The sequence below is a fragment of the Bactrocera tryoni genome, chromosome 1 (assembly GCF_016617805.1).
Source record: "Bactrocera tryoni isolate S06 chromosome 1, CSIRO_BtryS06_freeze2, whole genome shotgun sequence".
Lineage (NCBI taxonomy): Eukaryota > Metazoa > Arthropoda > Insecta > Diptera > Tephritidae > Bactrocera > Bactrocera tryoni.
The window spans coordinates 3367973-3386600 of NC_052499.1; the positions used below are offsets into that span (position 1 = coordinate 3367973).

General features: G+C 34.7%; 1 protein-coding gene across 1 annotated transcript in view; it reads right to left on the reverse strand.

The window, feature by feature from the left end:
• The window catches only part of LOC120780223, a 94094-nt gene that overhangs the window by 20631 nt on the left and 54835 nt on the right, over nucleotides 1–18628 (reverse strand). Inside the window, exon 4 of the mRNA XM_040112478.1 lies at nucleotides 13302–13401. Coding sequence (XP_039968412.1) covers nucleotides 13302–13401 — 100 coding nt within the window. The remainder of the gene's footprint in view (nucleotides 1–13301; nucleotides 13402–18628) is intronic.

The following is an 18628-nucleotide window of genomic DNA, read 5'->3' on the forward strand; positions in this document are numbered from 1 at the left end:
TTAATATATTTCAATAACCCCCAATATAGTTTTGGCATTGCATAAAAGTGAACAAGCCGACTATTTTATGATTATATAGTTGTTGTTGCATAATTTTGGTTGCATGCTCTGTTTTAGTGAATATTTCAATATTTCAGGTTTGACTGAAGTTCCATCAAAAGCAGCTGCAGTGGAATGTTGGTTACGGCATTTACTTAGAATTACTGAAATTACTTGTTGTTGTTTGTATTTAGTTCTATGAAAAATTTGTATTTGCATTCGCTACCATTTCTGCGGTAGTTTCGGGTTTGGTTTCTCTCCCGTATCATCTTGATTTTCTTGGAAAATCAATTTTACATTTCTTTTGCCACAACGGAGAATTTCGATGGAATGAAAAATTGAATTATATTTGATAAAATGCTCACAAATTAAATAAAATTTAAGACAGACAGTTGTGGTTGAAATATTAGGTTTTCTTTTATATGCAAAGCACTCTTTTGGACCTTATTCACTATTAAATATAGTCTTAAATAACTTGATTGACAGTTAAAGAGTGAAGGCGCCTCCTCAATTAGCATGGGATTAATACAGCAAGACTGTGCATTTGCAATCTACATACATACATATATTCATAATCCAAATAGCAACCGGATAGCGGCGTTATTATGGTGGCTGATAGGCTTAGGCTTTTCCAGCATCGGTTTTGTGGTCGAACTATGAGATTTTAATTAAGTTGATTTGCTAACCGAACCAGCTGCATATGTGTGCGTATACATAAGACATATGAACGTAAACCAATAAATCATGGTATTGGCCCACAAATAAGCTTAGGTGCATATGCATATTAGGGAGTTTCTTATTTCACAAGTTTACTGCTTTTTAGTAAACGCCCCGTAAAGCTATAGTTTTAACGCTTAGAAAAGTATCCAAAGGAAAAATAGCTTTTTATTTTCAATTTAAACTGTGACCAAATTATTATACTTTTCCCATATATTTATAGGGTATTTTTTAAACATTTACAATATAGTTTTTAACTCCAAAGCAAATAAATGTACAACTTTGAAAGAGTAGTTCTCTAACACAAAAGTTTTTGCTCAACAAAAGCAGTCTGCAAGATTTCTTTATACAAACATTTCTTTTAAAGTTATACGCAATTGAGGTTATGTATCAAATGTACTGTATTCATAAAGTACACCATGTCGTATGAGCAACATTTTCATGAATGCTGAGACCTATTGATGTACAATTTTAACTGCGTATACTTTCTAAAAGAAGGTGTTAATGTAAGAAATCATGAATCATTTTTTGTAATACGGAAATTTTTAATTTAGAATATGATTTATTCAAAGGTGTACATTTAGTTGCTTAATGCAAAAGATCAAAAAAATGCCATGTTAAAAACATGAGATAAGAAAAAATTGTTTAGACACAGTTCAAATTCAAAATGAAGGGTTTGTTTATGTATGTTGTTTATATTTTACTGAAATTTTAGCAGTCATTTGCAAAATACAATAAAATGGGGAAATAACGAACACCCTAATGTATATGAATTAGAGCGGGTCGATTTTTTTCATAAAGCGCGGGAAATATTCTACGGAAGTCCGGTCTGGAACCGGTTTCGAATCAGCGCTTTTTAGGGCAAAATTTAAACAATATGAGTAACCGGTTGTATGGGAGATATGTAAAATAGTTGTCCAATCTGGCCGACTCACACAAATTATCAATAGAATATCAAAATGCATCTACGAAATAAATTTCATTCGGATATCTCAAAAACTGACGAACAAATTTTTATCATCCCTAAAAGCTTCGCTTTCAAAATCAGTAGCTCGAAACCGGTTTTAGACCCATAACCTCTCAGGCAAAGTGGTTCATAATGATCTGTAGAATATTTTCCACATACGCGATTTTCCCGCTTATTTTGGCTCACTGTAAATCGACCAGCTCTAATATACATACACACTGTAGCTGGTCATAATAGACATTCAATGATTTTGCCCTTAATTATGTCCATTTCGCTGTAATTGCCGTAAACTTCAACATAATAAGTAGTCATAGAAACTCATGACAGTTTATGCTCGTGTGGCTTTTAAAGGCTACTAATTAACCGAAATCTGTGGGTGGGTGTGAACTAATCGGATTGTGTTGTCTCCAAGGGTGTTCAATTAAGGTAAAATAAATGCGAGCTATTTGAAACTTGAATGATAAAAGACATGAGATATGCAGATATAAAGGTGGATATATTTACATAACTTGTGAATATTTTCTTGATAACAGGTTTTCATAATGATAAGTTTGGGAGGTGTTTAGAATTTACGCATGAATTTGACTTTGCTTTCGAATGTTCACATAATTTACGTCTTTTTTGAATAATAAAAAACCACTATTTCAGCTAGCAGCGTCTAGAAATTCAAAAGTGTCTTAAAAAAGAAATTTGTACGATATTTCTGCTATTTATTAGATATTTCTCGTTATCGGATTTCAAAACAGAAAATGACAGCTGGAACAAGTTCACCTTGACTGTAGACCCTTTTGAAGCAAAAGTTGGTCGTACAAAAATATTATCGACCTTCTCAGCCTGAATATAATACTTCATGGAAAACTTCCCTATCAAAATCTCATTTTTGTAGCTACTAGCGAAGAAGAAAACTGTTCTCAATTTATCATCTTTGAAAGTAACATACATATACTATTTTTTGGTTTTTTTTTTACATATGGCATAAATGCTGAGCTTAGGATGGGATAGATACCGAGAGTTGAAGAGGGATGCGAAACGCATTTTGCAGACAGGAAAAGAAAGAGGCCGAAATGAGTAAGTATGAAGAGCTTGACAAGCTGGCCGACAGGGGTAATGCTCGAAAATTTTACGATAAGATGCCGTGACTAACAGAGGGTTTCAAGACCGGAGCACACTCTTGTAGAATCCCCAGAGGTGATCTGGTAACCGAAGCTCAGAACATACTAAAATTATGGAGGGAACACTTCTCCTGCTGAATGGCAGTGAAAGCATAACGCCATGAAAAGGCGAACCCGATTCCCCAATCAACGACGACGAAGCAGATGTTCCATTGCACGACCATGAAGAAGTTCGAATAGCGTTTGGCCGTCTGGAGAACAACAAAGCGGCTAGGGCCGATGGATTGTCGGCCGAGCTATTCAAACACGGCGGCGAAGAACTGATAAGGAGAATGCATCAGCATCTTTGTAAAATATGGTCGGACAAAAGCATGCTCAACGATTGGAATTTAAGTGTGCTCTGCCCAATCCACAAAAAGGGAGACCCCACAATCTGCGCAAACTACCGTGATATAAGTCTCCACAACATCGCATATAAGGTTGTAACGAGCGTATTGTGTGAAATATTAAAGCCCAGCGTCAACAAACTGATTGGACCTTATCAGTGTGGTTTAGACCTGGAAAATCAACAACAGACCAGATAAGCACCTTGCGCCAAATCCTAGAAAAGACCCATGAAACGAGAATCGACACTCACCACCTCTTCGTCGATTGCAAAGCATCTTTTAACAGCACGAAAAGGAGCTGCTTTGGGCCGCGACGTCTGAATTTGGTATCCCCGCAAAATTAATACGGCTGCGTGAACTGACGTTGGGCATTACCAAAAGATGCGTCAGAATCGAGAAGGATCTCTCAGAACCGTTCGATACCAAACGAGGTTTCAGACAAGTCGACTCCCTATCGTGCCACTTCTCCAATCTGTGGGTGGAGAAAATAATTCGAGCTGCAGAACTTAATCGAGCAGATACAGTCTTTTATAAGAGTGTACAGCTGCTGGCGTATGTTGATGATATTGATATCATTGGCCTCAAAATTCGTGCCGTTAGTTCTGCTTTTTCCAGACTAGATAAGGAAGCGAAGCAAATGGGTCTGGTGGTGAACGAGGGTAAGATGAAATATCTCTTGTCATGTCTGAGCAGCCGCTGTAGCTAGGTCATGTCGTATGTATGGACGAAAACACTCCAGCTCTGAAAGTATTCGACGCAATTTCCAATTGGTGTCACGTTGCGAGAAGCAGAAACGACTGGCGCGATGTTGTTAACTCGGCTATAATCGCGTAAGTGGTGTCCACGCCAGTAAAGAAGAAGAAGATAATTGCTGAGCTTAACCCGTATTTTTGACGTGAAAAAATTTTTGCTATGTCTTGATTTTTTATTTTAATATTTGTGCGAGTAACAGACATTGTAAAACCGTAGAATATTTTATAGATTTTTAACGCGTGCTATAAAATTCATTTGCCATGCGAAATATGTACTTTCATTTTCATTTCAATAACTCTGGGCAATAGATGCGGAAACACATACGCGCAAGCATTTGAGTGTGTGGGCATCACTTTGGTAAGCCATTCACTGAGTTCACTGAACCTTACAAACAAGACCAAGCAACCAAAAAATGAAATCGCTTTTATACACGGTGTGTTTGTCGTCACCATTATGGCAAAAACAACGCGCTGAACATGAACAATAACAATCGCCGCCGAAATACAAAAGAATGCCCCTTATATACTTCAGCGGACAAAAGCAGCGAAAGTGCAGGAAAACAATAAACTAAAGTGTGCGTAATATTTACTGCAACTAGACGAACATATATTGTGCATATGTGTCTGCAGCAGTGTGTGGGTATGAAAGGACAAAGGAAATTTGACAGTAACAAGCGCTACGAAAATGGCGAAATCAGTAAATATTCTCAATAGACCAATATGCGTGAGTGTTTATCAGCAGCGGCGCTGGCATTGATTAAATAAATTACATGCCAGCAAGCAAACTTAAGTGTGAGCTTGTGAATATGCCTGCTGTGTGGTGTTATGTTTGATTCCCGCTGCGCTAATGAGCAAACAATCAAAGTCATTACCAGCCAATACTGATGGGCAAGGCATTAAATGAGTATGCTCACTGCTATTCAGGCTATTTTTCTACTCTCGCAACAAACTAAGGAGAGTATTATAGTTTTGTTCACATAACGGTTGTTTGTAAGTCCTAAAACTAAAAGAGTCAGATATAGGGTTATATATACCAAAGTGATCAGGGTGACGAGTAGAGTTGAAATCTGGATGCCCGTGCAAACTGTAACTTGAGTAAAAATTGAGACATCATGATGAAACTTGGTACACGTATTTCTTGGCTCCATAAAAAGGTTAAGTTCAAAGATGGGCGAAATCGGCCCACTGCCACGCCCACAAAATGGCGAAAACCGAAAACCTATAAAGTGTCATAACTAAGCCATAAAAGGATCGCATTAGAGAGGGGCATATTTGGACGTAATTTTTTGGGAAAAATGGGCGTGGCCCCGCCCCCTACTAAGGTTTTTGTACATATCTCGGAAATTACTATAGCTATGTCAACCAAACTATATAGAGTCGTTTCCTTCAGGCATTTCCATATACAGTTCAAAACTGGAAGAAATCGGATAATAACCACGCCCACCTCCCATACAATGGTTATGTTGAAAAGCACTAAAAGTGCGTTAACCGCCTAACAAAAATCGTCAGAAACACTAAATTTTACAGAAGAAATGGCAGAAGGAAGCTGCACTCAGGCTTTTTTAAAAATTGAAAATGGGCGTGGCGTCGCCCACTTATGGACCAAAAACCATATCTCAGGAACTACTAATCTAATCAATTTTAAAGCAAAATAAAAAAATATGTAAATGACGAATAATGAAATCTCGATTATCACTTTATCATGCGAGAGTATAATATGTTCGGTGACACCCGAACTTGGCCCTTCCTTACTTGTTAATCATTACGCCACCACCACCACAATACAGAGTAGTGGTTTTAATCTTTCCAAATAAATATTATCTTTTTTTTCAGTTTAAAAGGCTTATGATTTTACGTATACGCCACGGCACAATATTCAATTAATTACCTACTACTATACATATAGTTAGCTTTTATAAGTGTTTACGGAAACTAAAAAATCAGTGAGCTTAGTTAATTTTATTTGTCATATATTTGTTAAAACCGAGTTTTTCTTTAGATATTCATATATTTTTAACTATTTTTGAAAATATTTATCTGTTCATAAGAGTTGTCTTATAAATTTCAGAACAAATTCTACACAGAAAACCAATGATGCTCAACAAAATTTACATACCAAGTGAAGCAAGTATTAATGAATCGAAAAAAATTTCAAAAAGAATAAACTATTGGCTAATGTGTTGGCCTTCAGTAGGACCAAGGCAGAAAAGTCGACCAATAAAGTCGGTAGAGTATAATCAAAGGGATGAAATAGTACGAAAATTTCAAGAATGAAAAATGTATATACATACAAGTATATAGTATATAATTGCTAAGAAGAAAACTTCTTCTGATAATAAATTTGTGTTTAACACAGTATTTGAAATATTGTTTGAGAACTTATCTTCTATATAATACTTAAGCTAAGAATCTTAAGCTGTAACAGAAAACTTTGCGTGAATCTACACAAATAATTTAGCAAATTTGTAAGATAAAGGCGTGGCTTCTAAGCTCAATAGCTTTCACTTAAGTTGCTTTCACATTGTCGTTCGCGGTAAATCATTTATTTCACTTCCGTAGCACACAAAGCGATTGTTTCCGATGATTTATGAGAAATCGAGACGCGACGGACGCGTCATGGCTGCCTTATGTTAAGAAAGCAAACAGTAACAAAAGCAGACACTATTGTGGAAAAGTGTTTGTGTGATGTGTGCAGAATATAGAGCTAAGAGAAAAGAGATAATACATATAGTACACATGTAGTTCAGGCGAGGAAAATCGAGGAAGCATGTCTGAAAATATGGCACATATAAATATTTACATAAATATGTATATGCGCTGACACGCAGTATACAAAACAACAACAACAGCATAACACATAATAGAAGCGAAGTCGATACATCAAACAGGAAAATAAATGTATTTTTGTTTTGTCTTTGTGGCGGCTTGCTAATAAAAATGGCGACGTGTGGATGTTATTCAAGTTTTCGCGACCAACAGCTGGTTGTCTCACCCTTCGCATTCGCCACACATTTACTCCTTTAGTGCACGTTTATCCAACGCCAGTCAATGAGTCTGCATTCTACTTGATTGTTTTGCCCAACTGCGCACCTGCTTGCTTTCATTATATTCTGCGTAGATTCTAATGAGTTACTGTTGATTGCGAGGCAGCATGAAAGCAGTGAGTGATACTGAGTACATTTAGTCGTAGACTCCCCGCCACCTGAAGCAACACACCTCATATTAGCTTAAAAATTACATTATGAACTGCTTTGTTGAAAATTCCGTTTGATTTGTCATCATATTTTGGGTAAAGGCTTTACTCCAGAAAGTGATATAATATTCAATATTTTTACCGGCAATTCCTTTGAATTATTTTTTTAAATTATCGTTTCTTAAGTTTGCTTTTACTCTGTTTTCATTCGCTTACAGTGGCCTATTGATCTCGTTGGGATGCGGTTTCTTCAGTTTGGCGTGAAGAAACAACCATACTTACATTAATAGACATAAAACGATGACCAATGAGCGTGTGATTGATTGCTTTGAGTGGTTAATGGATCGATACGTAAGAAATTTCAATGTTGTGTGTCTCCTCTTTATGTGAAAAAAACTTTTGTAATCGGAAACTGCAAAACAGAACTTCTGATATCCTCAGAAAATACACAGATTATACCAAAATTGATTTTTGGTGCTGCAAGTGGAGTAAATATTGGGTAGTCGAAAAAGTCTTTTCGCATTTCTAATAAATTTCAACTTATTTTTTTTTATATATATTGAACAATAGCGAAAAAAAGTAAAATTTTGGTCGACCACCTTTTGCCATTTTTTTGCTAGAGTCATTATTCCATCAGTGTAAAACTTTCATCAGTTTAAATCGAAGTTTCGAAATTTCCAGAACGGAAGCGAGCGAAACATTGTCGTGCTACACGAACTGATACAGCATCGTCTCCGTAAATTTTACAAATTTCATTTGGGGCTTGCGTGGCATTCTTCCAGTTTTTATACAAAAATTTCAAAATATGGCGAATTTCTTCATTATTTTCACTCATATTCGAATAGCTGTAGCTTGTTTTCAAATTCCCTTAATTTAATTTTTTTATTTTTTTGGTTAAATGAAGCATAAAATCTCACTTCTCCAATATTATATGCCATGATACAATGTAATTGGTAGCAATGGAGATATACGACAGCAACGACATCTATTGACAAAATACGAAAAGACTTTTTCGACTACCCAATATATCGTCGAGCAACTCAAATCAGCAATCTGTTATAATTTTCAACTTCGGACCGAATTCTCTTATTTAATTAGAGCCTTAAGGGGGTTTTCTGGTCTGGACGCATGAATTTTAGGCATTTTTTAAACTAAGATAAAAAAAAAATTAAAAACATTTTTACTATCCAGTTTTTTATATGTTTTTTATTGACATTTTAATAATATAAAAAAAAATTCAAGAAGAAAAAAAGCAAAATTCGGTGAGATACAGGCCGATGGAGTGGGGGCTTCCAAAAAACGGTGGGTCCTGGTTGTTGTGATTTCAACCCTTGTAGGGATCTAAAACACAATAAACAAGAACCTTCTTCATTAGTAAGGATGTCGTTATCGGGTAGACCATTTTCAATAAAAAAAAAAATAACAAATGGCGTCGACGTGAAAAAAAAACTTTTTTGACCCGATTTTTCCGACGTTTTCGAATTTTTTTAAAATACTTCAAATCGAAATTTTTGAAAATCCAAGGCAGACACGATAGAGCAGGTATAAAGAAGATATGTATATACCAAATTTCAAATTAATCGGTTCAGTAGAACTTGAGATATCATGTCAACCACCTCAAAAAAAGTAGTTTCGAGAAAAACGCGTTTAAAGTTTAGGAGACAATTCTAGTGAACACCGGCGCCACGTCACAAAATCGGCTGTATCTCCGAAAATAAGTCGAATTTGAAAAATCCTTCCAAGCTCATATTTTTGAATGTCTAAACTTATAGCATCGCCAAGCATGTAAAGCTCCTTTGAATGCATTCGTAATATGTAAGGCACGACAGTGTGGAAATAAATACTATTTCCAGCACAATAACAAACTGAATATCTGTTAATAACAGATTTTTAACACAAACAACTTATTAAGAATGATATTTAATAACACAATTGGATTAATTTACAAAACTATTGAAATATGTATGCAATTAAGTGATGGACAATTAAAATTAAATGACTTCAGTATAGTTGTTACACAGATACTACCCAACTATGTGAATAAAGGGTGACCTTTTTGAGTTATACCATTTTAGCATGGAATTATTTTATAAAAGAGGAATGAAACTGCCAAATCTGTGCGGCGGCTGTTGTCTGTCTTTGTCATTCAGAGAGAGTAACATTTTTTGAATGCAAGTAAGCTGGAGAGTCTTTGTTCGAACTACCAATGCGGCAATATTGCTTATTAACGAACAGCAGTAAGAAGTGTGCCTAATCGCTGTGTGTGATTTTACTGCACTTTTTCCCGCACTTATCTCCAAGTTCGCCATACTGAACGCATAAGCCACGACAATAAATATCCAAGTCTTTCAATAGTTATACCGGTGTCAGTTTCGTGGTGGTAATTTGCCAAAATATGCTTAGCATAAATGTCGAACACACGTGTTAACTTTGACAGCTAGTTTGACAGCTAATTGTATATGCATCCCTGAAAAAGCACCCTATATATAGCTAGTTGTAAACAAACATGAAGGATAATGTATGGTACTACCATGCACACATACATATTTAGGTGTTTTGTGTTTAAAGCTATGGCTAACGCTCAAACGAGTAATTAGTGTCCTTGAAAATAATTTAATTACTATTTTACTGTCATTAGTAACTTCTGTTTGTGTGAATCAAGCAATTGTCGCTTATTTATTTCCGTTGATGCTACAAAATCATAAATTGTTCAAACAATCAGTGTTGGCATGAATGGCCATAAACAAAAGCAGTACAACAAATGTAATCCCATTCACTCGTAAATGCATTCATTCACTTGCTTATCTCGCCACTTATGGCACATTTATTTACTCAGCTCAATTGTCATTTGGTCTCAACTGCTCACCGGAAACCGCAAAAGTGCGCGGATGAAAACACACATGCGAGCGGTTTTTATGAGCATAAATTGCAATTTCGTTTTTCATTAAATTTGTTGATTGCCTGCGCGCTGTCGAAATGAATAAAAAAAACAATTCAAAGAAAATAAAAAAAACATTCATTTTTGTTCAGATGATTTTGATTTTTAATATATTTTATGCATTTTCATTCTGCAAAGAAACAACATTAATGAAAAGCAAACTAATTAATTGATTATTTTCATAAAGTAAAAAGCCTCTTACGTTTATTAATATACATATGTAGTAATGGCAAATGTGTTGAATGCAGGCATATGTCATTTTACTTTTTATGTCTCAAATTAATTGATTATTTTTACATATTTACTTTCATGAATTTGTATTTGCTTAATTTTTTTTCAAATAAATTTTAATTAAAATAAGTTTATGTGATTAGCTTTGAATTTTATCAAAGCGGTTTTTGTAAGCTCTGTGTAGCTATAACATATAATATTCCTAGTAATATTTTGGCTACTTTTTTCAAATAAATTGGTATCAAGGCCGGGTTTTTAAGCACCAGAAGGCGTGGTGCAACGCTGTAATACAAACAGCAAGTGGCCAGAGAAGTGAGTTGCAATATACATATATTCTGGTTGATCGGTAACTCAACTTAGGCTCAAAGCTTGTAAGACACGCTACCTAGAATCAACTATTTAACATTTGAAAATTACAAAAAAAAAATTAAAATAAAATACTAAATTTTGAATATTCATATTTATTTTTGGTCAACGATTATTTGCGATTTTTTTTAACCAAAAACTTTTGTCTCATATATTATGAAGTTGGAAATTTATTATTCAAATAAAATTTTTGCCATAATTAAAACTCAATTTTAAATCTAGAAATCAAGTAAAAATTGTCTAGAAAGCCAACTGATTTACACTCATTGAAATATTATGCAAATCGAACCACCCACCCTCTCCCACCACTCTACCGGCACTAAAACAGTAGTGTCAAGCCGTTTCTTTATTCTATTACTTTTGCAAAAAAATTTCAATCTTTAGATTTAATGCCAGAAAGCAGAAAATATTTTTAATATTAAACATGTAATATTACTCAAAAATAAGAATTAAGTGTCTGTAAAAAGAATGCTTTATTAAAAAGCACAAGAAATCAATTTAAGAACGCGCTTATTTACTACGAAGTGAAATCACACCGTTAAGGCGTAAACTTGGCAAAACGCGCATAATTCAAAATAATTTTAATATAATGAACGCAATTTACAATCGCATTAAAGCAAATTAAATAAATATACAATATATGTATATATATGTATGTTGTGTAGTTGTGCACGTGCAAATTCAATTTCCAAGCTATAATTCGGTATGAAAGTAGTTGTGAAATGACTTCGACAAGAGCAGAAATCTATTAAATTTCGAGCGCACACAAACGCTTGTGTTTGTAGATTTGTATGACAGTAAGTCAAAACAGTTTCGGCGGAAGTAGTCGTGAAATGAAATGAAATATCCGCTATATAAGAGCAGTGAAGTTGAGAGCCATGTTAAGAGAATTCGCAGCTGATGTAGATGAGGAAATGCCAAAGTCAAGTGCTGCTGGTGTATTCATGCCGCTGCCTGTTTAACCTTGCTTGCATAGACATACTCACATACACACACATTCCGTTTTTTACATTGCCAACCTGCCACGCTTGCCATCACTGGCGTGTTTATCGCTGCAATTATTTTCAATTTCCCCACACCAAATAATCTAAGGCACAAGTTAGCGGTGAAATGCGAGCTCACATACATACTTATATCTACCTACATGTACATCTGTATACATTATATATAGCTGAAAGTGAAGCACGAACGTGCAAGTTGAAAGCAAGCCAGCCACCTTTGTTGCTACATCTGCTGGTGTGCCTATGTTGATTAAGATTACCATGTCTTGTGCTTGTGTGTGTATTTGAAATGAAGATTGCTGTAGTTGAACTGCTATTGAATGTTTATCTTTAAAATTTTTTGTTTGGATCTGACTGTTTCCATTATTAAAGCCTCTGTATTCAAGAGTTTATGTTTCATTTTTGCTATTTCTGTCTTCTGTGCTTATTTTCTTTGTCTGCCAAGTTGTTAGCAGATTCGTTTTAATAGGTAAACTTGAGTGAATCACGGTAGGTGAATGCCACTAGGAATTTTAAAGATAACCTGCCTAAGAATTAATCCAAGATTATTGCAATGATTTAGGAAGTTTCATGCATTTTCCGTACTTCTTTGGCAAAAAATATTTGCTTTCGGTTTGACTATTCCAGTTAATAATTTATTTAAGTTTGTTAAATTGAAGACTTACCAATTCGTTAGTATACCCAAACACAGGGCGTTCATCGGCTTTGCTAATTGGCTTGTATTTATCAGTTACTCTATCGCGTCACTCCGTGACTTTTCAACACGTGATGATTATATTTATACAAGTATGTGCGTTGTACAACTCTCTACTATACTACGAAAAATTTCTTCATACCTGATAGGTCAGTTTCAGGTTTCAAACTATCAAGTAATATATATGCTTGTGTTTCCAATTCAATTAACTAATCAATGCTTTTATAAGTCATTTCATAGCATTCCATGTTTTTCGTACTGCAAACATTTAGTAAAACATATTATTCAGTGCCAAAATTTTCCTACTGGGTCATCAGGCATTTGCATAGTGATAACCTAATACATTTTAGTAGGTGCCAATGATTTTGTTCCCTAACACAAATTTAATTTTATTAAAATGTGACTAGAAAAAATGTGAAAATTGCGCAAGATGCAATTACAGACAATAACAACAACAACTAAAGTGTTAAAAAAATTCCAAAGCAGCCGATTAAATGATGTAATTTACAGCCTGAATCAGAAATAGTAGGGAGAAAATAAGTGTGCAGGGCTAAATTACTATTTGAAGTGCAAATGAACGATTTGGTATGTAGAAATAATTGGAGAAGAAATGCCACAAAGCAAATATTTAATTAAAATCGAGGTATCCAAGGCGATGCATAGATTCAGATGGTAGACTAGAAGAGTAACATAAACAAAATTCGAATTTAAGAAGATTGGAATAAATTAAATTAAATATAGTTGTGCTGAAATTCTCGGTAAATGATTAAGAGTGTGTTTCTACCGCACCATATGCGCTCCCTCGCTGTGTGCCTCACTGCTTCAACATAATGCAATTGTTGTCACAAAGTCAGATTGTTGGAAATGTAATTGTTTTTTGCGTTATGTAAATAACAGTGACTTACCGCCAACATAAATGTCAACATGAGTCCAATTAAGTTTTGTCGCAATGCTCTTTACAGCAAAGGAAATCGCTTCAAATGAGGGTAGAAAATTGCTAGATTCCTGAAAGTAGATAAAACAGAGATATTGTTGTGCTTGAATATATATATGTTCAAGTATTGACGGGTATGTATGTAAGTAAATTAGCAAATAAGAAATATGTAAATGGTTTGAGGCGAGATGTTTTGTATTGATTCTAATCGCCCCAACAAGGACAAACATAGAGGCAAAACAGAAATAGAAAATTTACCATTCAAACGATTTCTGCTTTCTTTGCCAGCTGTTTTGTTGTTGCTGAAGTCAATTGACTTTTGTGCAGCATGAATATGCGTACGCACTGGCCAGCACAGAGAAGTGATTGGTAAAATATGTAAATTTTATTTTCAAGTGGTTATTCCCGGGTATGAATTCTGATTACTTACAGATTTCATAAGAAGATTGGCTACGTAGTATTTCGAAATTGTTTAAGCATGAAAAAAGTGTGTGAAGAATGTCTTATTTTTGATTACCTTAATAAAGTGCTGTGAGAGTTTTACTTAAATTGCGGTGCTTCTTTGAGAAGTGGTAAAAGATTGTAATATTTAAGGGCTCTAAAGCACAAATCGGGAATGACGTTGTTGCAATTTAAGAATAACAAAATTAAATGGAATTCCAGTTTTGTTGTCAGTTCTTTGCTTTATCGTCCTCGGTCGACGCTTCTGTGGCTGCTATTATCACCTTGTCTCGCAATACAAGCCAAAATTTGCAATAAGTCTTCAAAATGATTAATTAATTGGAGACAGTTGATTGTACTCCGATGGCTTATAATAGCATTTGCAGCACTTGAACCTATTCAGTTTCAGTATTAACCAAAAGAAATTTATTTCTATTGCTTGCCCAAAGTATACTCAAAAGTGCCTCCTGTACAAGTCGGAGGTCATCAAAATATGAGCGACAATCTGCCAGACCCTCACCAGCACAATGCGAAGATGATGAAAACTCAGCAATATATATTATTAACTCATCAACATGAATGCAGTGTGATGAAAGGAACAGTGTTTCAGCTTTACCGCAATCATATTCGTCCGACTCAACCAGCATGAGGGAGAACCACTCAATTTGAAACCTTTTTTTGCCATTGTGACAAAAAGGGCAAAGCTGATTGTTGCTTTCTTGGGTTGAACGAGAATGTTATACACATATGTATTTTAGGAAGAGAGATGGAGCTATTGACGTGCATGTAGACACGTGTTGATGGTTGATTGTAAATTTACATATACGTCCAAATATATATGTATATGTATATATATATATATAGGGATGACTTATTAAATTTTATTTGTAACTAAATGAGTGGTCGAATGGAGCATTTGCCTAAACTTGTAAATAAGTTCAAATGGTGGTAAATGGAATTTTAAGGATTATGCTAGAAATATACCGCTAGTGCTTAGTATATTCCATAGGCAAATAAATTTCTATAAAAACAACTACACAACTCGAAAAATACATACTGAAATTCTTTAAAATCTGGACTCGCTGCTCTCTAACAGTCTTCCTCGCTGTTAGATTTTAGTTGCGGTACATTTATTTCAATAATTTTTATCGGATTTTACTTCCGACAGAATTATTGACCAAGAGCTTTAAGGGTCCTCTTATTCAGATTTGACAAAAATAAATGTCAGACTTTTTAGAGACTTATTATAAAAATAATTCAAAATTATGCATCAAAAAAGTACAATTTTTAGTTCATGAAAATATAGAGAAAGTGAAAAAGAAAGGAAATATGCAAGGAACAACTCTTTCGCTGACAATGGCTGTTGATCTGCTGAAGCGCACTCTTCGACTCAGAGAGTTGATGTGTTCGTAACCACATATACATACATACATATATACATATATATTTGTAAGTATATTAAATGCAAAAGCTGAAATAGGGAAAAGTGTGGGAAAGTGTGGAAATAAAATAAATGCAGAGTAGAAGAAGTGTTTGTTTGTCTCCTCCTTTTGCCGGTTTGCCTTGCGTTCGCCTTTGTACGTGCAGGTGTGGGTCTGTGTGCAACTAAAATTTGGAATTCTGTTGCTTATTGTGCCTCTTGACGAAGGTTCGCAAATTGAATTTACTACCCAGCTCTGCAGTTTCGTATATAAAACGCATGTGTGTGCGCGTGTGTTTGTGTGCCTTTTGAAGTTGATCTTGAAAGGTGTGACACTGTTGATTATAATTTAGTGTATAACAGAATAAAACGTTGAACATTTGACAGGAGATTAAAGGTTTCAGGTATACACACACACAAACATATGAATGTGCATGTGTGCGTGTGTACTTTGTTTATTTCGATGAGTCTTCTGTCGTCTTTATAGCAAGTTGTTTACTACTTTAGTGCTTTTGCAGTGTCTTTCCCTTTTATTTATTTATGTCTTTTTTTTTTGCCGTCAGGCGTTGCATGCACGTGTCAAAAGTTTATTTCCAGATTTAAATTTTTTATTCGTCTTTTGGTTTTCGAGTGGTACATAGGTGTTTGTCGGTGCGTATGAGTGACAGCTATTAAGTTGTCTTGCAGTTGTCTGTCTGTCTGCCTGTCTGTTGGCCAGTTATGCACTGTCGTAAATTGTAAAAGTTTTGTCTGAGTTTTGTTGGGTTATTTAAATAATATTACGCTCCAAATTGAATTAAGGGATTTGAAATAGAATTTCTTGTCTGGAATCAGCACAAAGTGGACAACATGCGGACTTATGACAGCGCTGAAGCAATTGAGCTGGCATGAAGTTGCATTTGACTGGGTAGTTGCTGTCGGTAAACAAATATTTCGCATTTATCGGATGGCGCATAAGCTCTGTAAGGTTTGAGGTACGATTTTGTGTATTAAAAGCTGTCCATCTGATGGTAGCAATATATTTAAAATAGCTGCCACTTTAAGCTAAATAATTTGATTTATGTGTTCCTTTATTTAAGATTTCTTGTTCCTTCGAAACTTGAAAAAAATATTGCCACACAAATGAGCTCTTAAAATTTTCTCTTGAACCATCCATCGCGAGAAAACTTTTCAATATGGTGTCGATTTCTTCAAATGGAAAATAAAGGATCGCAACTAACTAACACTGCTAGTTGAGCATGCGATTACACTTCCCTCCTCCAACTTTCTCTGTTATGCCTGTGGAATGAAGCAGCGCATTTTTCCTGCGCACACACAAACATCTACCTCTGATATTTATGTCCATATACCCATCTAACAACAACAACGAGTGATATAAAATAGCTAAAGAATATTCCTGGTCAGCTGACTTGTTATTGATACCACATTCATACAACGCATCTGCTATTGTAAACGAATTCCTAAGTGCAGCAACAGTAACTACAATAAGTGTGGAAGAAAAAGAAGAAGAGAAAGCAACCATTGACGGAAAGTAAACAAAAGAGGTGGATGTGCTGGTAACTGAGCAGGATTCTTACATGCACATACGCTGTGCTTTAACTGCTGGCAGTCAGTCACGCTCGTCAACTATGCATGTACGGATGTCTGTACCGGTTGGGATCCGCCACATGCGCGTATGCATTTCACTAAATGTTAAAACACGCGCGCTCATACGACGGAGTATATATACATATGAACATGTGTGCCTGCTTGCCTGTGGTGACTTGTAAGTGCCGATGCATTTCGCTCGTTAATGGTTGGGTACAGTTAATGTTTATATAAAAGCACTGTTCAATTCGCCGCAAAATGCTTGTCTTCACTTTAACCTCAGAACTATGTTTGACATAAGTTTAAGGAACAAAAGTAATCGTATTTAAGTAGCCGAAAACAGCTTTCGCAATTCAAGTTAAAGCATACATATTAGACTAAATTCGTATAAATGGGAAATTGAATAAATGAAAACATGTTTTTTTAATTTTTCAAGCATTTTAAAACATAATTACGCTCATACATTGGCATTATAAAATCTACCTAGATTCAATTTTTTTTGAAAAAAAAATGTTTAATGGAACATTAGCTCAAAGTGTATCTGCATTTAGCGGTCTATTATCGCATAGGTCGGTTCGCACATTATTAAACATCTATGTATATTTATATCACAGAATTTTGTGAAAAACAAAGAAAGATCAGTTATGGAAAAGTATTTATTTTGAGCACAAATAAATACATTAAATTAATATTCGCTGGCTAATATGCCTGTTAACCAAATGAAAGTGGAAGCCGCTAAATCAATCTATTTTATTAAATTTTTAATTAATAGTAATATTGGGTAGTCGAAAAAGTCTTTTCGTATTTTGCTCATAGATGTTGCTGCTACCGTATATTTCCGGTGCTACCAATCACATTGTATCATACCATATAGCCTTGGAAAGGTGAGATTTCAAGCTTTAAGAAATCAAAAAAAATTCAGTTCGGGAAAGTTGAAAAAAGTTACAGCCTTTCAAAAATGAGTGAAAATAATGAAGAAATTCGCTATATTTTGAAATTTTTGTATAAAAAAGGGAAGTATGCTACGCAAGCCACCAATGGATTTTGTGAAGTTTACGGAGACGATGCTGCATCAGTTCGTGTAGCACACTAATGGTTCGCTCGCTTCCGTTCTCGAAATCTCGGAATTTCGATTTACGCTGATGGAGACATTATTCCAGGAAAATGGCAAAAAATGGTACATGTTTGTTTATTTATTTATTGGTATAAATAAAAAAAAATAAGTTCAAGTTTGATTGGAAATACGAAAAGAATTTTTCGACTATCAATATAATACAAGCTAATGTAAAGTAGTAGGGTGGCTGGCCTCCAGGAGCCTATATGTGAAAATAAGCTTATGTATCTTTTGAAAGAATTTTACATTTATATATATGTATATATATATAAATATATACAGCGGTTGACAGCTAATTAGAAACGTGATTTATTTTGAATTAATCAGTTATTTTTACCATTATTATTACCATTTTTTCACTCATTTTATTGAAACTTACGTTAAACTTAAACTCTAATAGTAAAAATGTTAATTAATAATTCTTTTTTTTGAAGATTTTAATAAAAATATGTAGAATCAATGATTTTAATGCGACATTTAATTAAAAATAAACATTTTTTATCAGCAAAAAATATTGCTATTAAAAAAAATTGCTTACTTTCAGTTATTATTTTTTTGCTTAACCCTGCTTCACATCCACTGCGTATTGACGTTAGAAGATTCTGACAGCACACCACTAATGTTGCTTGCCATGTCGTCCTAATTTCATCAAAAAGGACATCCATATTCTTTGATACCTACAGCTTTTTTGACATCAACCCAGATGTCTTCTCTTCAGGTCACTACAAAACATTGA